The sequence below is a fragment of the Indicator indicator genome, chromosome 16, assembly GCF_027791375.1.
Source record: "Indicator indicator isolate 239-I01 chromosome 16, UM_Iind_1.1, whole genome shotgun sequence".
In the NCBI taxonomy this organism is placed as follows: domain Eukaryota; kingdom Metazoa; phylum Chordata; class Aves; order Piciformes; family Indicatoridae; genus Indicator; species Indicator indicator.
Genome location: NC_072025.1, coordinates 15333965 through 15360150, shown reverse-complemented (window position 1 = coordinate 15360150; position 26186 = coordinate 15333965). Strand labels below are relative to the sequence as shown.

Genomic DNA, 26186 nt, shown 5'->3' with positions numbered 1-26186 from the left:
GGACATGCTTGACTTTAAAAAGAAAAAAAAAAAAGAAGACTTGTACACATACTGATCATATCATAAACATTAAGAATAATGCATCTTAATGACTTTTGCATTAGGTATAGTGCAGGCTAAATGGACTATCAATTTCTTGTATTTTTTATGCAGTACTTAAAGTAACGGCTCATTAAAAATGAACCCCTGGGCTCTAAAAATTTTTCAAAATCTACTTTCATCTGGAGACTGTTTCACCCCTCCTCACAGAGGAGTTTCATTGTAGCTGCAGGCTCAATACTCATAGAGGATTTAAAGATGTATTTTCTGTTTTTTAATATGAGATATATGTGTCTGTGTGTGCCTTTATCTACGTGGATGTGTGTAAAATCTCAACCAGACACCTATAAATATGTCTGTGGTGACTTCTTGAAACGAAATGATTTGAATATAGCTTCAGTATATCTTTCATGTTGCAGATGTAAGTGGAAAAAAAAAAATCACTTAACGTTTCCTTTCAAACAAAATTGATAAGCAAGAAGACAACAAATGGGTATTTTCTCTCTAAGCCAGATGGAAAGCTGCTTCCTTATAAAGTGCACGTCCTGCTATATTAATGACCTGAACTTGGAACACACCAGAACAAAGCCCTCTTTAGTCCCACTTGTAGGTGGTTTTGGTGAGATTTAATGACTTGGTTTGCATTAGTGCTCTTTATCAGTTCCCCGTTGCAGAGGAGGCAGAGCAGGGAGCTTTGGATCACCTACATCTTGCCAGAGTCTCAGCTTAGTGGATCCCTCGTGGGCACGTTCTGTAGTGCGTGGCAGAACAGCGTCATTGTGTTGTTGTGAATTTGGCATGTAAATACAGCTAATGATCCATGTTTCTGCGTTCATGGAAAGTTGCCTGGAGGAAGAGGACCTGGGGGTGTTGGCTGACAGTGGCTGAAGATCAGCCAGCATGTGCCCAGGTGGCCAGAAGGCCAACAACATCCTGGCCTGAATCAGCAATAATGTGGCCAGCAGGACCAGGGCAGGGATTGTCCCCTGTACCCAGCACTGGTGAGGCCATGCCTTGAATCTTGAGTTCAGTTTTGGGCTCGTCACTCCAGAAAGGACATTGAGGTGCTGGAGCAGGTCAAGGAAGAGCAGTGAAGCTGGTGAAGCACATTTCGTATGAGGAGCAGCTGGAGGAGCTGGGGTTATTCAGCTTGGAGAAAAGGAGGCTGAGGAGAGACCTTCTGGCTCTCAACAACCCCCTGAAAGGAGGTTGAAGCCAGGTGGGGGTTAGTATCTTCTCACATGCAACAAGCAACAGGACAAGAGGAAATGGCCTCAAGTTGCCCCAGGGGAGGATTAGGTTGGGCAGGAGATACAATTTCTTCATGGAAAGGGTTGTCAAGGCCTGTGCCAGTCTGCCCAGGGCAGTGGTGGAATCTCCATCCCTGGAGGGGTTTCACAGCCATGGAGATGGTGCTGAGGGCCATGGTTTAGTGGTGACCTGGCAGTGCTGGGGTAACAGTTGGACTCAGTGGTGTCAGAGGTCTTTTCCAATGGAAACAATTCAGTGATTCCTATGAAAGGGATTCAGGTCTAGGCTCCAGGAGGACTTCCTCAGTGGACTTTGATCCTGTTGATACCTGCAGAGATTGTACTATTTCTTCCCTTGTGAAGGCTGAGGTGGACATTCATGGAGTGGAAGCCTGGGTGTGTCAGAAAGGAAGAAAACTCTTGTTTGAAGGTTTGTTTTATGCAAGTAGATCACTGGTGATGCTTCCCCACTGAAATTCCTGTGTTTCTCCGTTTTCCTCATAAAATATCTGCCATTTTTGCTGTTAAACAGGAAAACTCTAACTTTCCTGGCACAGTCTTAAGGTCAATCATGCCTTTGTAAGGTCACCTTTTTGTTAGGCTTCCAAGCTTACTGTTAAAATTGCAGTACATTAGAGTTTATGATTACTCAACTCTCTGCTTTCCCTTATAAATTATGGGATGTCTGTAAGTGACTTCTTTTCACTTCAATTTTTCTTCTCTGAAATTTTTCCCTTCAGTTGTAAACCGGTTTTCTGTTTGATGGTTTAACTTTCTAACATCCTATTTTGGGATATGTTTGGGAAAATGTTCTCACAACTGAATCCACTGTCATCTTGAGGAAGAAAAATGCTCAATTTAGAGGTTTTTGAAGCCTTCAAGAAATATCATAGAATCACAGAATGGCCTGGGTTGGAAGGGACCTCCAAAGCTGATCTAGTCCAGCCCCTGCCTGCAGTCAGCAGGGACATCCTCAACTAGATCAGGTTGCCCAGAGCCCTGTCGAGCCTCACCTCGAATATCTCCAGGGATGGGGCCTCAACCACCTGCCTGGGTACCCTGTTTCAGTGCTCCTCAGCAGAGCAGAGCAGAAGGACAGAATCCCCCCCTCCACTTGCTGCCCACACTGCTGGGGATGCTTCCCAGCATTCAGTTGGCTTCTAGCCTGCAAGAAGTGGGTTGCATTGAGCTTCTCATCAACCAGCTCTTCAAAGTCCTTCTCCTTCGGACTCCATTCTCCACCCAGTCTGAATTTATGCTTGAGAATGCCCTGAGCCAGGTGCAGGACCTTGTACTTGGCTTTGTTAAACTTCATGAGGTTGGAATTGGCCTGTCCAGGTCATTCCAGATGATATCCCTTTCCTCCAGTGTGTTGACCACACCACACAGCTTGGTGTCATTGGCAGACCTGATGAAGGTGCCTCAATCCCACTCTCCACATCACTGACCAAGATATTCACCAGCACTGGTCCCCATTCCAGGCCCTGGAGAACACCACTCATGACTTATCTCCACTTAGACATCAGGCCATTGACTGTCACTCTTTGAGTGTGATCAGCAAGCCTCTTCCATATCCACTGAATGGTGCATCCATCAAATCCATGTCTGTCCAATTTGGGTGACCAGGGTGTTGTGAGGGCTCTCTTGAAGTTTGTTGCTTTCTGAACTTGACAGCAAGTGATTTCAGGCAGTTCTGGAATGATTTTTACAGCTTGCAGAAAGCCTTTGTGCCTATGCAGATATTAGGGAGTGGTAAATAACAGCATCTTGCTGTTGTGCATTGTGGTTAATTAAAGACAGACATAGAGTAGCAGTGGAGCTGCACTTTAGCTGTTGTCTTGTATCAGAATAAAAAGGCAGTAATTTTTTTGACAGCCACTGATTGGAAAGTTGCTTGCAGCTTTCTGAAAGCAAGGGGTACATGCTCTGGATCAATAACTGGCAAATTTTCCATTAAAAAGAATACCTGAACAATGTTCCAAATAGCCACTGGCATCTTAATTTTCCATGGAAACCTCAAATGCTCATGTGTGGAGGACAAGTCATTTTCAGACAATTTTTCCAGACTACTTGTTAACAGTTATTGCTGTCCCAAAAGGTTGACAGCTTACATGATTGATATTTCATTTACTTGTCATCACTGCTTGAGTAATGGAGAGGGTCATGTTTTTTTTTTTTTTTTTTTTTCTCTCTCTCTTTCCCTCTCTTTTATTTATCTTTTTTTTTTCAGTAGGAAAGTCTGATGTATGTTTAGTTTATTATTCTAGAGAGCATGTCATATATGTTATACTGTGTATGGATAGATATGTGTCTTCAAGTCACAGAATGCCACTAGTAAAATGGTAATTAAAAGTTTGGTTTTTATGAAGTAATTTTGGCCCCCAGTGGAACAGGAGATCCTTTCACAGCTCCACAAGGTACCAGTTAGGTACGTTTGACAGGTTTTTATGAAGGGATATTTATGAAGGGTGTACAGTGTCCAGCTCTGGAGCCTCCAACACAAGGACATGGAACTGTTAGAGCAGGGCCAGAAGAGGCCACAAAGATGATCAGAGAGCTGGGACCCTTCTGCTGTGAGGACAAGCTGAGAGGTTTGGGATTCTTCAGCCTTGAGAAGAAAAGGCTGCAGGGAGACCTTAGAACAGCCTTCCAGTATTTGAAGGGGGCTACAAAAGAGCTGAAGAGGAACTTGTTACAAAGATGAGTAGTGGCAGGACGAGGGGTGATTGCTTCAAACTGGAAGAAGTGTGATTTAGATTAGACATTGGGAAGAAATTTTTCTGCACAATGAGAGTGGTGAGGCACTGGAACAAGTTGCCCAGAGAAGCTGTAGACTCCAGGCCTGGCAGTGTTTAAGGGCAGGTTGGATGGGGCCTTAAGCAGCATGGTCTAGTCAGAGGTGGCATGGGGGTTGGAACTAGATGATCTTTAAGGTCCTAGTGGCTTCTAGATCCTCCTGTTTGTTGCCCCCACTGTGTGCATTGGTATAGATGCACTTGAGCTGGGCTGTGGATTTCACCCCTGACATGGGCACACCACCGCTAGGCTCATTTCAGAGGAGTGGGCTGGCACAGTGAAGAACTTTGCTCTGTAGAAGCACAACAAAAGCATGTGCCAGGTGGTTATTAAAATGTGCAGTTCCGTGTTTGGGCACTAACAGGAGATGTACATACAGGAGGTGGGGCCAGACAGATCCTTAAACCCTCAGCAATTTTCTTTCTAGCAGAGTTTTCACAGAGAGGACATCTCTCTCTGCTTCTGGCATGACTGAAAAACAGCAGCACCAAAAAACTGCACATAAATTGACTTGATGTCCACTGACTTGCTCTGGAAGGGGGATTGGACTAGATGATCTTCCAAGGTCCTTTCCAGCCCCTAACATTCTGTGATCTAATGCTTGCTGTAGCTCACATGTTTAATTCCTTTTACAATGGAAAGAAAAATGTTTTCTACCATCAGGCAGTTAATAAACTTCTGTCCTTTTTAAGTTGCATAGGTGAAAAATGCTTGTGTTGTAGGAAACCATTGGTGTGAGCAAAATACATGTGTGTGATTCCATAGAGACTTGGGATTTTTTTTCCTTGTTGACATCCATTCTTGCCAGTTTGAGTAATAGTATCACAAAAGGCTGGTAACAGTGACATGCTGAAGTCTTAGACCACACTCGGCTGGTGAGAATTAGCATGAAAGTCAGTGGAGCTACACTGATTTATGCCATGAAGATCTGGCCCACAGCCAGCCTGTTTGCTTCAAAGATGCTCAGTGACTGCAGGAGAGCTGTGCTTTGTGATGTGCTTTCGATATTTAACACGTTGTGATGAGAGATGTGTGGGTTACAGACAGGAATCTCATAGCAAGGTCTATCTCCTGCCCCAAGATTGTCTGGTTGCAATGTTAAATGTCCTGTCTGGTGAGTGTTCACCCCTCCTCAGGAGTGAGGGTCAGTTAAAGAAAGGCTAATAAAGGTTTCCATTTATTTAATCCAAGTAATTCATTTAATGCCACTCTTCATCCTTATCCTTGTGCCACCTCTCAGGCTGAGGGGAGACCCTATCGCTCCCTACAAATTCCTGAAAGGAGGTTGGTCTCTTCTCCCTGGTATCAAGTGACAGAATAAGAGGAAATGGCCTTAAGTTGTGTCCGAGGAGGCTTAGGTTGGATATTAGGAAGAATTTCTTCACTGACAGAGTGGTCAGGCATTGGAACAGGATGCCCATGGAGGTGGTGGAGTCACCATCCCTGAAGGTGTTCAAGAAATATGTAGACATGATGTAGGGGTCATGGTGGTCTTAGATTGAGGGTCACACTCAATGATCTTGGAGGTCTTTTCCAACCCAAACAATTCTATGAGTCTGTGATTCTATCCCACATTATATATTTTCTGTTGTTATGGGTCTTGATGTTCCCAGATACTTTTGCATCCCTTTTTGTCCGTTCTTAGCCTTTCATTGTCATTAAATATCCCCCCAGCTCATTCCCAGCAGTCCCTGTGGAGCCCAAGGTCTTGGTATGTTTGCAGTGCCTTTCTAGTAATGCTGCCTTTCATACCCTACTGTACATTAAATCTGTACTCCAAGGAATACAGGACACCTCTGCTTATGTGGGACATCACCCAGCTGCCCTGCCTGTGCTCTGTCACTGCAAAATCCTGGATACTTTCCAGATTCTTCTCCTCCTTGGTGTTTTTGTAATCGTGCAGGTTTTACCCCTATTTACAGCATTCCTTTGTTTGCACATTTGACTGGTTTTCCTGACTTCTCCAGGTGTGGGAACTGCTGTGTTTGCTGTAAATGTTTCATTTGCTCACTCTTCTGAAGCATTCCCAGGTTTCAGGTGAGGCTGAAACTTGCTTAGCTGAGCCAGGAACAGATCCTTGTGCTGGAGTCAGTGCTGTGGTGGGCATCCCAGACCCTTGGTTATGTTCCTCCAGTGTCATTTTATTAAAGTGTGAATGTTGCAAATGGTAAGAAAGTGTCCTAAAGGCTGATATGTGCTCTGGCAATTAAAAAAGCCAAACCCAAAAGCACTTCGTAATACGTTGAATTAAACAATCCATAAGTGCTCTTACTTCTATTTGTACATTACTGAGTAATCTCTTTCTTTAATCTCTTTGCAGTATTACTCCACTGTAATGGAACAGCAAGTAAATGGACAGTTAATAGAGCCTCTGCAGATATATCCAAGAGGTAATGCTGAACAAATTCTAATCAACAATGCTGATATCAGTAAACTGCTTCATCAACAGTTATGTTTTTGGGAGGTTTAAATGCACATAACATGATGTTTACCTCTTAATTTGGATAGAAGAATTCATTATTGTGGGGAATGTAGGGAAAACTACATTTATTGCGTATAAACCAGCTAATTTACTGGAGTAAATTAGGCTAACAAGATTTGCTTTTCCCAGTGCATACTTAAGTACACTTAAAAAAAACCCTCATTGGTGATGGTTCTGCATGTATTCAAAACAAAGCAGATGAATAACTTAAGTTTTGGGTACTTGTGGAAATTGAACTTTGTTGATATCATTAATCAATGTAAGAGACACGGGGAGGGTGACTGTCATTGTCCTTTTGGAAAAGGGGAACATGTCTGTCTCAGCAGCTCTACCCATAACAGGTTTGGGCACTGTAGTGGTATCAAAACCATCACAAGTGCTTTAATAATTCTCCAGAACAGGGAAAGATGTAGTCAATTATGTGGGCTGAGGCAATTAAAAATTAGGTCATCTACATCCTGAACAAGAATCCATAGGCAGCCAGTTAGGTTTTTTGGGAATGCACTGCTCTCACTGAACTCTAATAATGGTTAAAAAAAGACTTAATATGTTACATAATTCCACTGATTCATTCAGGTGCTCTCAGTATCCAGTCTTTGAATCTCTGACTCTTAATTGATGAAACAGATAAGGTTTAAATTCTCCAAGTAAATCTCCCAGCAATAAATTAATTGAAATAATTAAAAATTAAACTCTCCTCACTTAACTGATATGATACAAATAATCATACTATGAGTTTCCCAATTAAACATTCTAGACTTCCATTACTTACAACTCTCTGAAGTTTGAATTGGGCAATTAACCAACAGCCTTCTCAAACACATGCTAATAAGGTCTCAAAAGGAGGCTGGCTTTCCTGCTACTTCAGTATGCTCCTGTGGAACACAGACTTGAAGTCAAGGGGAATGCAGAGATTTATTTTTAACAGCTCAAGCTAGCAGGATCTGATTGAGAGGGGACTCTTGGATATTTGAGCTGTGGGACTCCAGAGCAGTCAGCAGTCAATATCATAGAATCATTAAGGTTGGAAAAGAGCTTTAAGAGTATTGGGTCCAACTATAACCCAGCTACCACAACCACTAAACTGTATCCTGAAGTGCCACATCTACCTGCTTCTTGAACACCTCCAGGGACAGTGACTCCACCACCTCCCTGGGCAGCCTGTTCCAATGCCTCACCACTCTCTCAGTAGTTTTTCCTAATGTCCAATCTAAACCTCTTTGGGCCCAGCCAGTTTTTAATCCAGCAAAGAGTCCACCTGTCTCTGCCATGGGCCACAAGGTTCTTGAGGACAATGCTGTGGGAGATGGTGTCAAAGGCTTTCCTAAAGTCCAGGTAGACAACATCCACAGCCTTTCCCTCATCTGCTAGGCATGTCACCAGGTCATAGAAGGAGATGAGGTTGGCCAAGCAGGACCTGCCTTTCATGAACCCATGCTGGCTGGGCCTGATCCCACTGTTATCCTGCACTTGCCGTGTGAGCACACCCAAGGTGAACTGATCCATAATCTTCCCTGGTACTCTTTCACACTCCCTCACACTTCTCACCCTTTCCAATTCCTGTCTGAGCAGATCATTGACCTGCTCACAGAGCACCCAGGACACCTCTCTGCTGTCGTCTGGTACCACTGCCAGGCTCAGACACTCCTTGCAACCAGGCACTTGGGCAGCTATGTGTTTGTGAGGGAACTTTGTTTGGGTCCCCACATTCCTCCTGGTGATGACCTGTATGGTCACCATGCTGGGCCTTTTTCTGGGAAGGGACCAGTTACAATCCACTGAGCTCACCTCAGTGCCCTCCCTGAGGCTTCGTCTCGGGTGTGGTTGTTTCTGCCTTGTTTAGCTGTGCCCCTGGGGCCACTGACTCTGCCCATGCCACCTGAGCAGCCCTTAGCACAGGCCTGCCACTTTCCCACCTTCAGAAGGGCCCCAGAAGAGCCCCTTCTTGGTCCTTTTTGCTGCCATTTCCTCTCCCAGTGCTGATTTACCTACACTGGAGGTGTTCTCCTTGGTAAGATGTGTTCTCCTGAGATGGACTAAGGACAGTTGTGGAGAGGGAAGTTGTCTTCAGCCACTTTCTCTTAAACTTCTTCCTGTAGAAGGCCACTTAATACTGACGCTGTCTAAAACCACTGACAGTCCCTCTGCCTAAAACCACTGACCATCACTTGCAAGAAGTAAAATGCTAGACCTTGAGTAGTCTTGAGAAACTGATATAGTGAAGGATGCTGCTATCCCTGCCCATGGCAGGGGAACTGGAGATAAATGGTCTTTAAGGTCCCTTCCAACCCATTCTGTGATCCTAAAATTTCTTGGAAATACTCTTGGATTCTTCTTGGATCCAATTATTCTCGGAAGTACAAGGTTATTAGATGTATTTCCCTTTAAGCTAGCTGTTCAAAGAAGTTGTGACAGGAGGTTATCAGTAGCTGGCATACCTGAGTGTTTAAAGGGATGTTTGGAGGTCACAAACCAGGCTTAACCTCTTTAGATGCTCCTATTGGGTCATTCTTGAAGAATCAGCCAAGCAGATTCTTATTCCTGCTGCTTTCTTCTTTTTAATTTACTTCCAAATATGATAATCATTGACTGTACAAGATCCAGAATTCATCTCCATGCTGCTGAGGATACAATCCCCATCTGTTATCTCCACATCTTCACCACTGGCTCAACTACACATGTATCTGCTGGACATTTCCTTATAAGTGGCTTGCCACTTCCTCTAAACTGATTCAGAGCTGAGCTGCTGTTTCATCTTTCCAAATCACCTTCTTAAAACATCTCCTCTTTCTAGGTAACAGCTGCACTGTCTTCCTCCCCTCTAAGTTCTGCTGCTGCTCTTCTGCAATATCAAACAAAATGCACTTTCCTGCAGTTTTTCCCCTGTCTTGTCCTGCCTCTCTAATGTACATCCCAAATTCTGTTAGCACAAGCACTTTTCTTTCATTCCCTTTTGACCATGTCTCTCTACATACTGCACTTTAAAGCCCCATCAGTAACATGCAACTTTCCTGCTTGCAGTTTAAGATTCCCCCCTTTAAGAGTTTTGTCTTTTGGGGTGTTTTTTTTTATGTTTTTGTTTGTTTGTGGTTTTTTTTTTTCCCAAGTCTGATCTCTCTTTGAATCCTGAGGAAGCCTCCCATTTGCTCTCTCCAGTGAGCTGAAAGCTCTTGTCTTCCCTTAAAGCCTGCCAGTACTAAATGTCCATGTGCCATCCTCGGGGGGCTGTATTCATTTGATAATTTAAAGGTCTTTAAGAGGAAAAAGAGGTGTTTGGGCTACGTTAAAAAGAAAAAAAACCCCACACAAATTTTAAAAAGCCAAATAAACAAAAAAACACAACACAACCCCACCCCCCTATGGTCCTCAAACAAAAAAAAAAAAACAACACCAGAACATTGTTGCTGTCCAGGTAGTAAAAACCAGAGTTCTTTTTAATACTGAAAATAAACCTCTGTGTATGTATATACATAAAGAAGAGTGTGTGTGCATGCACATACACACATATATACATATATCTATACACACACACACACTTATAAATCCTCTCTATGTTATATAATGCCCATCTGTGGAGTTCAGGGTGCCCATACCATTCAAATATGTATCATAAAAAACTTGTTATTATTGTTACTATTTTAATCTTGTTCACAATATTGGCTTTAATCTGTTGGGGGAAAAAATATCATTTGCTTGTATGTATTTTAGAGTGATTTATTATTTCCTGGTTGTGTTTTTTAATGCCCACAGTCTCATCATGTTTTTCTTCTTAAAGGTGCACGTGGTGATTTCTAATGTCATTTAAAGGCACGCAGCCTGGCCCTAACTGATGTGTTTAATAACTATCATCTGTGTCCTTTTGACTAATAAATAGTTCTCTGTTTCCTGCTGTCAAAAATGGAAATGAACCGTGTGTGCGTCAGAGAAAGAAGAAAAAATCAAATTCATCCCTCCTCAGACAATCAATCAAAAGTGACAGGCCCTTTAACATACAATTTGTAGGGCACTGTAGTTTGAAAATGGGAACTGTCTGTAACATGTAGCTGGAAGCCTTTGTGGCTTTAACATTGGGGAAAAGCACATCCACAGAATGGAGGGACAAGGCAACATTTAGTTGGGGAGACTTTAGGAAGACCCTTTCTCCTTAAGCAGCATGTCCCTCATTAAACCTAGACATGGATGAGACGCCCTATTTGTACATCCCCCTCCAAGATGTGGCATTTTGTGTTGTGTTTATCCAATATTTGCTTTCTTAAGCCTCGCTGCTGTTGCCCCTGACATGTTTTTACCACGTTTCAAACAAACTGTGTTTGCCAATATGACTAATTCGTGATGTGTGGCAGCTGACTCCTTTCAAATACGTCTTGCAAATATTTCTGTTAAAAGCCAGGGGAAAAAAAAAAAAAGGTAAAAAATCACAGCGTGTGAAAATATAGTGACATAAGATTTTAATTTGAATTACAAAAAGATCATTTAAGCCAAGAGTTCTCGTGGTGGGGTTTTTTGATGTGTTTTAAGCAGAAATTAGAATTTATATTACATGGTGTCAGAAAGCTCTTAGCATTTATAAATGCTCACTACTGCAAGTTAAAAATCCTGGTTCATAATTCCCACTTTGGGTCTTGTGAGGCACTTTTCAATCATTTCTCTCTGCTAATTTTGGTGTCACCCTCATTTCTTTTTAAAAGATTCATTTTGAGCAAATTTGTAAATGGCCCTGATGTGTTCTACAATTTAGTCAATTACTGTTTCAGCCTGCAAGCCTCCTGGGAAACGGAACATACATGGCCTGAAGGTACGAATTTCAATAATTGTTTCAGTAAAGTTAGATGGATTTGTAATGCTGTGTTCCACTTATTGAAATGTCAAATAAAACTGTACTTTCTTGAGCTCTGACAAGCAGATTTTTTTTTTTTTTTTTTTTTTTGGTGAGGGTGGGAGAAGGATTCATCTGCTGGGTGCTGGCTGTGAGTTCTCTACCTGTAGTTTTATTAAAAACAGAATTGCCTTTCTTTTTTTTCATCTCTGTTAATAAGGTTCCTAAATTGCAATACTCAGTTTGTCAACTCATGTCTGCTGTGACTTCAAAGAGTTTAAAAAAAAAACAAAAAACGCAACACCACAAACAACCCACTATATTAATTTGATTTGGGGGAATTTATCTAAGCCTGGCAGGCACTGCAGTGAAATTCTTTTAGGTTGTTTGATTCATTCAGGTATGCTGATTGCTTCTGTAATCCTACTCACTACCAAATGCAGAAGACTGAGTATATAAATGACTGTTTGGTTTTTAAAATGAGAATAAATACTGGCCATGTCCTCTCTTTTTCTGTATTATTTAACCAAGTGTTGCAGAGGTAAGGGTAGGACGTTGTAGTCTGTGAGTTATATACCCTGCTAACCTACATACAGACAAGACCTCAACCATCGGCATGCCTAGCAACAAGCTAATTAACCTTCGGAGTGAAATGAGAAATTCGTGGCAAATTACAGGTTAATTAGAATAGTGTCCTCTGAACACAAACGACTGATAAAGATCCTTTCCCTGCCTGCAGGTAAATACACGAGCAGGGTCTGCTAATAATAGCAGTTCGGCGGTCTCGGATTCCCTTCCAAGCAATAGGTAAGAGTCAAGAACGGGAGCATATGTTTTGTTTTGTTGCCTTTTATTAAACCAAAATGGAGCCTTGTGTGCAGTGGTTCCCAGTGATGAGCTTGATGTTGAATAACTTTCTCAATATGACTACTGGGCACACAGGAGTGAAGCGGGGAAGAGGAAATTACCTTGATTCATGGATCTTGTTAGACTCGTACTGCTGGTTGTTCAGAAGAAGTATTTCTCTGCCGGAAGAAATAAGTCTTTGCTGGGTAGTTCAGGTGTCTTTGTCCTTTATAAAGCATTGAAATACTAGTGGTGGGTGAGCAAATTTGTTTCAGTCAATCTAAGAATCACTGTTGCTTTTCTCATTCCAGTATTCTTTGATTTTTAGAATTCGATAGCAAATTCAGTAGGTTTATTATTGTGAAATAAGATTTTTGGTCATTCTCAACAGCTCTGCTGCCCTGTTTCATACAGCTTCAGCAAAGTGTTGGAGCCCAAATCCCTTATCTTTCTTTTTAGATGCCAGTCCTAATTGGAAAACCCATATTAAGATCTTAAAACGCAAGAGAACTCATTCTCTTTTTTTTTCCTCGAGATCTGTTTTTAATTACTGAAGCATAAACTCCCTTTTATTACACAAAGTTATTATACTCAATACTGATATTAAAACAAATAAACCAAAAGCCCACCAAAAAAAAATCTTGAGGAATGAGAAGAGTCTGGCTCAGTCTTCTTCGTGTAAAAGTGTGTTTGAAACGTGGGAGCTGAACTCTCTGGAGGCCCCTTTCAAGCTAAATTATTCTACTATTCTAATAAGCATGTAATATTACATTTATCTGTGCATGCTGCTGCCTTTCTGAGAGCATTTGGAAACAAAATTGACAGGGATGAACATCATCAAAGCCACACTCACCCTGCATTGAACATATGCAGTCAGTGAAGTGCTGGTACCCGTTCCGGCAGGTGCTGCAGCGGTGGCACTGTCCCAGTGGTGGGACATCCCAGGAGGTATTTAAAGGCCGTGTAGATGTGGTGCTGAGGGACATGGTTTACTGATGGGCTTGTCAGTGCTGGGTTAGCAGCTGTACTCCATGATCTTCTGGGTGTTTTCCAACCAAAACAATGTGACCTGGTTATCTGGAGGAAGTTGCTACCCCTCATGGTTGGCAGCAGCGCTGGAGTCGTGTTGCAGTGGGAAACTCCATTTAAATACCACTGAAACTGTTTTTGATGCTGCTTTTACAGGCTTCGCTGACTGTAAAGATTAAAAAAAAAACAGTGCCAGTACCCCTGGTGAATCTCTTCTAGCAAAGCTTGCCCCCAGCCCTTGGGGAAGGTTCTCTGTGTATCGCAGTGGTGAAGGTCCTGTGCAAGACTCTTTAAAGAACAGAAATCTGAATGTCTTTGAGAACTGCAGCCCTCCTCCCAATCTGTCACACTACTGAACTAAATAGAGCTGCTTTCTGTTGCTGACGTGCTGTGGCTTTCAGTACTTCCTGTACTTTGTGCTAGTTCTTAAAGTGCATTGAAAATGAGGCTTCTAGAAGATTCTTGTCACCTTATTTAGTGGTTAATTGCCATTCCTCTCCCGAAACCTTCTGCACTATGAGTTTTGTTTTTGAAGTAATTGAAAGTCTCTCTTTGTTTCATGTTCACAAATTGTTAGTCATGAAAGATGACAAGATCAACTTATGTTTCCTTGGAAAACTTAATTTTTCTTTAAAGTAGTCGTGGGAACAAGAGGCCTATTAAAGAACAAAGCCACCAAATATGAAATCTGTGTTTGCACTGTTCTTGTTAATAATGATCTGTGATCAAGACACATGCACATGCCTTTCAAGAATATATTATTTTGTACTTTTTTTTTTTTTTTTTGAAACTTCAGTAATAAGAGCAGAATGTCTCTTTGAGATGAAGTTTTGCAGCCATATTGCTACCCAGGCAGTTTGTTGTGTGGAATGTATATGGCACAGAGTTTGTCAGGAAGGGAGGTGAGGTGATTATTTCATGAGTAGAAGTAGTTTGAAGCCACTAATGACTTTTACCTACAAAACACCGATAGGTGTGGTTTATTAAAGTTCTCCTAGTAGGGGAAAAAAAAAAAAAAAAAGTAATTTTCTGTAATGTAAGACACAGGAGTAGTTTCTCCTGAATAAGTGCAGTGACTGCAGCAGCAAGATGACCTGGAATGGATGCACGTGGCAAATTTGCAAGTCCATGAGGAGCCCTAACCAGGAGTTGTGCTCATCATGCTCTAATCTATGGTCAGTTGAAGTGGTGATATACCATCAATGACACACCTGCTGCAGATTTACAGAAATTACTGAGGGATGATACCTTAAGGAGTTTTAAGACTGAGGAGTTTCAGCTGGCTGAGAATGAGCCAGCCTGTGCCCAGGTGGTCAAGAAGGCCAGCAGCATCCTGGCCTGGATCAGCAATGATGTGGCCAGTAGTGATTGTTCCCCTGTATTCAGCACAATGAGGGACCACCTTGAACACTGGGTTCAGTTTTGGACTCATCACTCCAAGAAGGACATTGAGGGACTGGAGAGGATCCAGAGAAGGTCAGTGAAGCTGGTGAAGGGTCTAGAGAAAAAGTCTTGTGAGGAGCAGCTGAGGGACCTGAGGTTGTTCAGCCTGGAGAAAAAGAGGCTGAGGGGAGACCTTCTGGCTCTCTACAACTCCCTGAAAGGAGGTTGGAGCCAGGTGGAGATTGATCTCTTCTCCCAAGGAATAAGTGATAGGACAAGAGGAAGTGGCCTCAAGTTGCACCAGGGAAGGTTTAGATTGGACATCAGGAAAAATGTCTTCATTAAGAGAGTGGTCAAGCATTGGCTCTGACTGCCCAGGGTAATGGTGGAGTCCCCATCCTTAGAGGGCTTTCAAAGCTGTGTAGATGTCATACTGAGGGACATTGTTTAGTAGCAGCCTGGCAGTTCTGGGTTAACAGTTGGACTCAATGATCTTACAGGTCTTTTCCAACCGTAGTGATTCTGTGATAAGGCACCTAAAAACTAGATGTGAACATTGTTTTCCTGCTATTGTTTTTAAACACCTGCTCTGTGAGGGTGTCTTAATTTTCTTTTCTTTTTCTTCTCTGAACTGACAAACAAGAGGTTGTATCTCAAAGGGTAGCTTAGTCAGGTCTCTTAAAAAAGCTGGTTTGTAAAGGTGAAAAATATATTGATTTTCTTAAATGTTCATTGCTTCTTCATTTCTGCTGTCTGCAGTTCGAGGAGTAGCTATATCAAGCATCAGTCAGCATTGCTAAAGCTAAATCTATTAGAATATGTAAGTGGAAACTTAACCTGATGGCTTGTTTCTTATGTTTTCACTTGCTTTTATAGAGTGAAATAGCACAGTCATTAAAAATAATTGCCTTTTTTTTTTTTCAGCTTAAAAAAGTCTTCTGCAGAGCTGAAGAAAATACTTGCAAATGGCCAGGTAGGTGCCTGGAATTGAGCCTTGGCTCCATGCACATCTTGTTACCACTTAATGCTGCAGTGATTGGCATGCCACAAAGAAGTAGAGAGATGCTTACTGCTCATTTAGTTGTAATGTGTTCTTTTAATACAGAACTGGAGGGACCATCAAAACCTTCATGATATGAATGAGTTCTGTGTCCTGATTCACTGTGATTGGCATAGCAATTTGCTTCCCATTTCTCAAAATGTGCTAATCAGATTCAGCTCCAAGTAGATTGAAGTACCTCACACGTGTTGCGCTGCTGCCACAATTTCAGGGAGGAAAGTTAATCAATTTTGAATAACTAAGTCAACTGCTCAGCTAGAATGCCCTTCGTATTTTTTAGGGCAGTAGAGGCTTAAATATTTAGCAGGTTCTTGCTGTGCTGTTTGGAACCACTTTATATTGTAGCTTCTTTTAAAAAAACCCAACCAAACAACTAAACTAAGCCAAGCCAAAACCCCAAAGCTGTAGAAATCTGTCTTATTACTTGGTCTTCCTGCTCTGGACATTCAGGTTCTGGCACCCCAAAGTAAAAGGTTTACCGTAACAATTGATGGACAAGTGGATGTCCTGGACAAACAGAGCAATCCTTTCTTACCCATTTTGAGCTGAGCATAGGAGCAGTGTAATGACATTAAATATACACTGTGCAATTAAACTGCTGTCAAAGAATCCCAGGTTCTTCAGCAGCAACATAAATATGTTTTAACGTTTGTCATAGTGAAAGCCCTTTGATAGCCTTGGAGGCAGGCACCTGTCCGTTGCGATCAAGCTTGCCTATTAGGCTCTATTGACTGAGACATCTGTGTCACTGCAAATAAAAGACTCTTATTGATTTTCTTAACTGCTGTTCACTTCCCCTCCATGTTTCGAAGGCTGAAATCTTAATTATCTCAGATGCGTATTCAGTGCCTTCACACAATGACCTCTCCAAGCCTCATTGGCATTTCATGAATCAAGTAGTTGTAGTTGAGCGTGTCAAGAAGATAAAGGCTGGTCTTCACGCTTGTCCTTCAGTATCACCTGTAACATTGGGGTCTAATAGATGAGAGTGCCCCTTGAAAATGGGAGTTGAACAGCCCTGTGTTACAGCCTTGCCCGTTTGGGACTTGAATCCTTTGAATACAGCTTGGGATTGTATTTTAAAGCTTGTCAGCTTTCCTTATGTGCAGAGTTGGTTTAATATTCACAGATTCCTGCCAGGTAGATCTGTTTAACGTTTCAAAGTCACAGCTAAACAATATATTTTTTTCTGGATAACTCAAAGTGATGTGAGTTACCAGCAGCATGCTCCTGAACTTTCAAAGTGAAGTTGGTAATTGCTTCAGGATTGCTAAACTTAATTAAAGGAGAATTACTAAAGGTGGGTGAAAGCCATCTTTTTGTGATTGAATCCATAAGTTGTACGTGGCATTTTATTTATGCTGAATGATAGAAATTAGTATCTGGTGTGCTCTGCAATAGATTCTTACATCTTCTTTCCTGCATAGTGTGATTTCAAAAAGATCTAAAGGAACTCAAACTTTTACTATTATATTAAAAAATGTCACTTGAACCCATTTAAGAAAAAACAAAACCAAAACCCACAGCTATTCCAAATCAGTTTTAACACTCCTTTATTGTTCCTGCTCTGCCAGGAGTTAGGCTGCCAAGAGAGTATTCTTGTTGTTAGGATGTATTGTGTTCTGCAGAACTTGGTCACAGATCTGTAGCTGGAAATAGGTTTCCAGCTGTAACTTCAACTTCTGCCTTTTTGGGGGGAATTAAGTCACACTTATCATTACTTAAATACAGGTTGGGTTATTATTTTTTATTAGTTTTCGACAGTCGATGCTTTCAGGCATTCCTAATGATATTCCTCTAGTAGTATCCATTTAGCTTTAATAAGGAATTCATATTAATCATTAAAAGAAGGGGACATGATTCTTCAAGATAATCAAATATTGACAGGTTAGAAATAGCTTTCTGCCTGGGTTCATTGATATAGGTGATGCGATATAAATATTTATTTCTTTTCTGTCACTCAGAGTAAATGCCACCAATTGATTCAGCATTGATACAGTGTCAACAGTTCATAAGAAACATTTGACTGGCTCATGTTTTCCGATTAGTCTCTGCTCTATAAAGTGGGATTTACTAAATCTCTTCAATTGTCTGCTCATAGAGTGTGACTGCTTTCTGAAGCCATTATTGCTTCGATTCCGAAAGCAAAGGTATGGCTATAGGACTCTGCCTCTCTCAGGCCTCTGCGTAGAAAATAAGGATTAATTGAGCATTTTGGTTTTAATGATTTATAAGAGAGAGACACCGATTTCTTTCACAAGCAGCAGGTATAAGCAAGGGATGTTTTGTTTGCTGATCCATAATTGAAGCCTGCTTTGCTTTCTCAATAATCCTGTTAACATTGGCATCCGATCAAACTTGGGGTTGCAAGTTTAATATTCCAGCCCTTACTGTCGAGTTCATTGTTATTATGTTATCATTTTATGATTGAGAATCCCATATTCCCAGTAAAATAAATAAATCACCCTATGGTTTTTGGCATCTTTATTTGAGCCAGTAAATCACACTTTATCTCCCTATCGGCCGCTGGCAGATCCTTGCTCCACCTCAGTCTTCCTTATTTCACCCCGGGTTTCTGGTTGCTTTTTGTGCATCAAGATAAGAAATGGTTCTAGGCTGGCAGCTGGATCTGCTCCTACTACTGGTTTTTAGGGACTGGCATGAAGAAATAACCTCTTTACCAGTTAGTATAGAACAGAGAAAAGAGAATACGTTTCATGGCTCTGGTTCTGCTCAATTTGTTGCTTATAACTTGTGTAGCTGCAAAAAATTCTTCCCCCCCTGGCAGAAGAAGCAAAGATACAAGTCTGCTCATGGCTTTGTGGATTCATTTGATTTCTCCTAAGAGCTTTGTTTATATGAACGTTGCTGTGAATGTAGGAGAGGGATGTTTGTTGTTACCTCAAAGACTGGAGAATTAAAGTCGTCCAGCTTAGAAAAGCAGAACTCCTTAAACACTGTGTGTGCATCAAATGAACGAGTGCTGCAGGCTGAGAGAAGTTGTTTGGAGCATGGGATCAAGAGGAGATTCTTTCCTTATTTTAATGCCCACTGATTGTTCCTCATGAGGTCAGGGTTTTTTTTCCTCTCCTTATTTGCATTTTCTGATTGATGCAGTAAGCAAGATGTCTTTCAGAAATAAAATAAGCTTTCATTTTCATCAGAAACTTTGATACTTGAATGGGCCACTCCATACCCTCTTAAGATATCTGCCCCAGGTTTCACTACAAACAGGTAATAATGTAGAGGCAACTTCTACTTTGAGGTATTTCAGATTGCCTTAGAATTCAGAGATTTTTGACCTTGCTGGAAGAAGTACATAGAATAGCATTTCCTGTGAGAAGCAGGGAAATTTAGTCAGGCAGTGAAAGGAAACAACACGAATTTTGGAGTTCAGAATTTCGGTCCTTAAACCAGATGGTTTAAAATCAATTAGATATTCCATTTTCTGTTTGTAAGACATGCTGAGTATTGACTCTTTAGGGCCTTTCAGCTTGTAACCATCACTTACTTGTTCCAGTTGATGCCAGGGGCAAAGTTGCTCTTCTCTTCACTGATGTCCTGTGCTTAAAGATGGCTGAGTAACTGATGGGCACGCGTCCCTGATGAATTTGAAAAGCCATCTCAGAAGATGGATAAATGCAGATGGTTGGCTGGTGGCAAGCTCTGCGTGGCTGTCATGGTGCTGGTGGTACCTGAAATCACTAATCTGAAGCTATCTCAGACATGCTGATGTGATTTCTAATCCAAAGGATTACTTTTGTCCAGGCACCTGGCTCTAACCACATCAGTGGTGGCAGATCAGATATAGCATTAAGGGGTTTTTGATGCGTTTTAACACACACATACACAAAAATGACAGAGTCTGTAGCAGCCATTCCAACTCATGGAAGATCACAGAATGGTTTGGGTTAGAAGGGACCTTAAAGATCATCTAGTTCCAACCCTCTGCCATGGGCAGGGACACCTTCCACTAAACTGGGTTGCTCAAGGCCTCATCCAATCTGTTTAACTTGATTGTCCCATCAAATTGAAATAGTTAACAGGAACTGATTTGGTAACAGATTCCTAGGAAAATGTCTTTTTAAAGTGGGATTTGCTCAGACATTATTTCAAATGCTCAGGAGTTGGAGGAGATCTTTTTGGAATAGCAAATACATGCAGCCCACAATTTACACCCATTAAAATCTTTGATTTCAAGTGCACACAGGCATTCCAAAAATACCTGTAGGGACTTTTTTCTTCTTAATAGGTGGTTTAGCTGGAAGGTCAGTATTGCTATCTGTGCAGGAGAAGGTTGAACGGTAGTTTTATGGTTCATTTGCTCCTCCAGCAAGGTGATGTTTTAATAAGCTTTTATAAAATCCCTATCAGAAGGATCCCAAATTCCAGCATTTGCTTGTATCAAGCTTCTGCACCAATATCTGAGGATATCAGTCCATCTGGAGAGTTGTCCCAATGAGTGGAAAGATTGAGGCAGAGGATTAGTTGTGTATTTCAAAGAAAATTATTGGCTAGCAATCCAAGACTATCCTTTGAATTTCAGAATATTTGCTTTAGTTAAAAGATAACAAATGAAGCACTGTAAAGGAATCCTGCTGACGGAACTGTCACTCAATTAGTATCAATTATCCTGATTCCAGAATAAATCACAAACTTTTCTGGCCATACTTAGGATGACAGTTTTCTGTTGGATTGTTTCCATTCACCTCCAACTTTGGCTCTGGTTATGTGCTGTTCTGGAGACCCTTTTCCTATCAGTATCTGTGACCTGACCCTCTTGAGCTATATTATATCATTCCATTTTGACACCTTTTATCAAACTTTAATGAAATGACCCAGGCAAACAAATTGTCATTAAACTTTCCATCACTTTGTCCCTTGGTATCGTCTTTTATAAATTGGACAGCAAATGTTGTATTGATCTTCTCGTTCTTGCAGCTGAACTTGAAATGACCCAGACTGCTTGTTGTTTATGGCCTAGAGTTGCTTTTCCTTGACATTTCCATCCACAGCATGACATCTCTTTTGTTTTTCTTTCTTTCTTGTGGAGATGAATGAACAAGACATACGGTATCGAGACATCCTCGGTCATGGCAATGGAGGCACAGTCTACAAGTGAGTGTTGAATTTCACTTCACATTATTGAAAATAAAATGTTACCAGCACTCTTTCCCCCTTCAGATTTGTACTGAGAGGTAGAGGGCCTGTCACTGCTACATGGTTACAAAAAAAAAAAAAAAAAAAAAGGCAAAGAAATTCTCAGTATCCACTTTTTGAGAATTCTCTTTACATATTTACAAGGTGTCTGCTCTTGGGTGCCGTGAGGGCTGCTGCATTTTTATTATCTTTTTAAGGCTTAGCTCTGAATTCCTCCTGGGTAACAAGTTAATGGTTCACAAGTGGAACTGGAAATGTCCTGAAGCATAATGAATTGCTGGCAGTATTTGCAATACCATTATTCTTGCTGTTTTACCACGCCCTTTGCTAGCCCAGTACTGGGATGTGATGACACTGTTGCTCTGCCACTCACCAGCAATCCCAAATTAGTTGATACCCCTCTCACTGTTGTAGTGACTTCCTTCTCTCCCTCCTGAGTAGCTTTGCATGCAGGCTGATGAATATATTAAACGATAAACTCCCCCGAATTTTGGCAGTGAAGCTTCTACCCTGCAGCCAGTATTAATTTTAATATTGTAAAGATGATAATAGCAGAGATAGAGTTTTCTCAACAGGAAAGTCTTTTCTCATGCATAGTGCAAAGTTTAAACTACATAATGTAATATCTGGTACTTAATAGTCTGCAGTGGTGTATGAAAAATATTCCACTAGGAATTAAGAAATCCATACTTTGTAAGAAAGCCCTGAGGGAGTAATAAAGGTTTCCTCCAGAGAGCTATTTACCATATACAGTAACCCAGCATCCCATTATGATTTTGTTTATACCTTAGACATTTTCACTTTGATATTAACAGGTTTTTTTGGTGTTTTGGGTTTTCTAAATGTTTTAAAAGCTACAGTGCATTTAGTTCAGCTCCTAATTGGCTGCCAGCATTACAAAACAACTCTCCTTGCAGAAGGTTTACTGAAAATGGATTTTAAAAGCCTTAAAGGAACAAATCCAGTCCTTGAATGGACTCTTCAGAAATCAGGTCTGCCCTGCAGATGGAACATCATTCAGAAATCTCACACAGAATCACTGACTCATAGAATCCTTAAGGTTGGAAAAGGATGGTCAAGTCCAGCCGTAACCCAACTACCATGACCATTAAACTATATCCTGAAGCACCACATCTACAGCTTCTTGAACACCTTCAGTAATGATGACTCCGCCACCTCCCTGGGCAGCCTGTCCAACACCTTAGCACTCTCTCAGTAAAGAAGCTTTTCCTAATGTCCAATCTAAACCTGCCCTGACACAACTTAAACCCATTTCTTCTCATCCTATCGCCGCTCATTTGAGAGAAGAGACCAACACCAGCCTCGTTCCAACCACCTTTCAGGCAGCTTTGGAGTGCAGTAAGATCTCCCTGTAGCATTCCTTTCTCCAGACTAAACAACCCCAGCTCCCACAGCAGCTCCTTGTAGGAGATGCCCTCTAAACCCTTCACCTGCTTTATTGCTGTTCTCTGGACACGCTCCAGCACCTCAGTGTATTTCCTATACTGTGGCACCCAGAACTGAACACAGTACTCAAGCTGTGGCCTCACCAGGGCCAAGTACAAGATCACAATCACTTCCCTGCTTCTGCTGAACACACTGCTTTTCATCCAGGTCAGGATGCTGCTGGCCTTCCTGGCCATCTGGATATACTGCTGGCTCCTGGACACAGCTGCCCACTAGCACCCCCAGATCCTTTTCTACCAGGCTGCTTTCCAGCCACTCTGCCCCAACCCTGTAGCATTGCTTGTGGTTTTTATGACCAAAGTGCAGGCCCTGGCACTTGGTCTTGTCAAACCTCATTCCACTAACCTCAGCCCATCGATTTAACCTGATCAGATCTCTTTGCAGTGCCCTCCTTCCCTCAACCAGATCAACCCTCTTCTCAATTTAGTGTCACCTGCAAACTTGCTACTACAGGAAACTACAGGAAGCCTGGGTAGGGACTGTTTAGAAGGGATTGTGATGGTAGGATGAGAGGTAATGGTTTGAAACTGGAGCAGGGGAGATTAAGATTGGACGTAAGGAGGAAGTTTTTCACAATGAGGGTGATAAAATATTGGAACAGGTTGCCCAGAGATGTGGTTGAGGCCTCATCCCTGGAGACATTCAGGTCAAACTTGGTGGGGCCCTGACCATCCTGATCTAGTTGGGGATGATTTTTTTTGTAATGCAAATACCAGGTTATAGAGATGAAATATGGTTTTCTCCCCAAATTGGCTTCTGATCTGTGCCGTGTAGAGTTCTGGGATCCGCAGTTCAAGAGGGACAGGGAACTAGTGGAGAGTGGCCAGTGGAGGCTATGAAGATGCTGAGGGGCTTGGAGCATCTCTGTGAGGAGGAAAGGCTGAGAGCCCTGGGGCTGTTGAGCCTGGAGAAGAACAGTCTGAGAGGGGATCTGCTCAATGTTCAGCAGGAGATGAAGGGTGAGGGGCAAGAGGATGGAGCCAGACTCTTCTCAGTGGTGCCCAGGGACAGGACAAGAGGCAACAGGTACAAACTGGAACCTAAGAGGTTCCATCAGAATACAAGGAGAAACTTGTTTGGTGTGAGGATGCCAGAGCCCTGGAGCAGGCTCCTCAGAGATGTTGTGGAGTCTCCTTCTGTGGAGAGATTCCAAACCCACCTGGACATTGTCATCTTTGGCCACCCTGCTGTGGGGTGCCCCTGCTTAGGCACCAGGGTTGGTCTGTATGATCTCCAGAGGTCCCTTCTAAGCCCCACTGTGCTGGGATTCTGGGATTTCTCTCAGGTTATCCCAAATTTGTCTCTTGGTTTGAGAGTTGTATCAATTCACTTTCATCCCTGAAGAGCTACTGGTTGTCCTCGTTGCAGGGAGGTGGCACTTAGCATGGTGATGTGCTTTGGGTAAACCACAGACAAAACTCCCTACCTTGGAGCAATCACTTTTAAAGTAAACAGAAATAAAGAGCAGCTTGTTCTCTCTCAGCAAAGAAACATCTGTGCTACAGAAGCCAGAAAGAAATTACAAAATGGGATAGTTACAGGTAGCTGGATTGCAGTAGTCATAGGTAGCAGCCCACATATATTTTATTCCATTAGATCAATGAACATTTGTCAAACGAAATTAATTGCAAATCTTCGGCTGGTTTCCTTCTTCCACCATTCCATGCTGTCAGTTTGTTTCAGAGGAGGCTGTGTGTAGTATTGATCTGAACTTAGAGAACCAGCATGTCTGTCTGCTATCTTTTTCTGCTTTCCCCTCTCTTTCAAGCTCTTTATACTAAGTCATATCCATTATGGCAATGATATATTATCAGTATTCAGCAAACAAGAGCGTGGGTCGCAGGTCGCTGAGCAAAAATTTTCAGCCTCTCTTTCCCCGTGAATTAACTACTATTGAAATAGTTTATTGAGATTGAAGTATTGATCACTTTTCATGCTCCCCTTGGCTTAAAGGGGGAGGTGATTTTGTTGTCTTTGGAAGACAGTATGCTTAGTTAGAAAATGTTCTTTCATTTATTTGGGTTCTTTACAGCTGCAGCTGGTTTATGGCTTGGAGAAGAGGTATCTTAGCTTTATTTTTATGACAGTGTAATTATACTTTAGAAATACACTTGATTACTGTGTGCAGCAAAATTGTTCCACTATATTGGCTTGGCCAATATTGCTATACAAACAACTTTTCAGTCAATTGAGTCTGGTGAAAAATCAATACTTTATAGCAATATTTCTAGTGAGAACTTGCTGAATCTGAATGTTTTCCCCGTTCTAAAAAAAAAAAAAGGGGGGGATTTTATACTTGTCTTCCTTTTTCCCCCCCATCTTTTGATACCCTATTTTCTTAAGAAATAACAAATAGAGATAACTGCAGAACCAGTTAATTATTCTTGCTTTCAGATTGCTTATATTTTCCAAAATAGGGGAGACCATACAAATAACCCCAAACTGTGTATTTAAGAAATAGTTTTGAACATACAACTAGAAAGCAGGAATTCTTCTCCTGGAGCATACTGAGCAATATGTCTTGAGTCAAGATTGCTGAGAAAGCGATGAATGAAATCTGCCCTAACAAAGTCTAAAAGCACTCCAGAGTTTTTCTCTTGTGTTTTCCAGTTCCTGTAGATAGTTTTATATCATTAACTGGAATTTCCACTTTCCATGGAGTATCAAAAGTCCAGTTTTACAAATTTTTTGAAACTCAGCTGCTGTTATTTTGTAAAGGTTTGACCTGACAAGAGGACCCAGAGACTGTTCCACTAGTAGGTGCTCAACCTTCCAGCTCTGTGGTAGTCTTTCTGATTACACAGAATCACAGAATGGTAGGGCTTGGAAAGGACCTCTGGAAATTCAATGCAATCCCCCTGCAAAGGCAGGTTCCCCTAAAGAATATCACACAGGAACACATCCAGGCAGCTTTTGAATGTCTTCAGAGATGGAGATTGCACCACCTCTCTGTGCAGCCTGATTTCTTACTAAGAGGCTGTTTTGATAAGATTACTCCTGTTTACTTCAGTGAAAGAAGATCAACAATTTGGTCTGTAGTGGGATGTAGACACCCTACCAGCCAGTCTCAGGAGTAGCTACATTTAATGATTTACACCTAAAATCCTTCTTTTTGTGTCTGTTTTGAACCTAAAGATTCCTAAGTAGAGGTATTAATCTCTGGCAAATAATTATTCTGTGAAGTCTCTCAATGGCTTCCATCCTTTATATATACAAGCAAAAAGAAACTTTTTCTCTTATTTCATATTTTCTTGTTCTTGATTGGCAATTGTAGTGCAAATGAGGAGTGAGGTGTCAAAGGTGAGGTGAGGCTTGACAGAGCTCTGGGCAACCTGATCTAGCTGAAGATGTCCCTGCTTACTGCAGAGGGGGTTGGACTAGATGACCTTTGGAGGTCCCTTCCAACTCAGACCATTCTGTGGTTCTGGAGGAAGTAGCTGTGTTTAGTGGATGGGTGCCTGGGATATTTTTGAAGTGTCTGTTGTGTATGGTTTGGCAATCTTTAGATTCTGCTAGAGGAGCCTTCAACAGCAGTGAACTGTAATGCTCTGGATACAGAGACAAACATAAAGTCTCAATGATGCCGTAATTAATTTGTTACCCAGTATCTGGGGGAGAGGGAAGAAAAGGGAGAATCAGTTCTCATCTTAGCAAAACACTGTTAAAGCAGACGGCTTCACTTTGAGTTGAGTAATTGAGAGAGAAGTGGCTGTTGATGATGTACCACCCAGAAGAATTGTAGAGCTGGGGAAAATAGGGAGAGATGTGGAAACTTAATTTGTTTGAGCAATTTACTTGAGCAATTTTGTTATTTGGTTGAGTTGTACATTCCAGCATATGCCTGTTTCTTTATTCCCT

At 41.7% G+C, this 26186-nt stretch overlaps 1 protein-coding gene across 1 annotated transcript in view; it reads left to right on the top strand.

Moving 5' to 3' along the window:
• The window catches only part of MAP2K5 (mitogen-activated protein kinase kinase 5), a 150914-nt gene that overhangs the window by 12796 nt on the left and 111932 nt on the right, over positions 1 to 26186 (top strand). The window contains exons 4-8 of the mRNA XM_054387914.1: positions 6406 to 6475; positions 11322 to 11362; positions 12123 to 12190; positions 15566 to 15614; positions 20755 to 20819. Coding sequence (XP_054243889.1) covers positions 6406 to 6475; positions 11322 to 11362; positions 12123 to 12190; positions 15566 to 15614; positions 20755 to 20819 — 293 coding nt within the window. The remainder of the gene's footprint in view (positions 1 to 6405; positions 6476 to 11321; positions 11363 to 12122; positions 12191 to 15565; positions 15615 to 20754; positions 20820 to 26186) is intronic.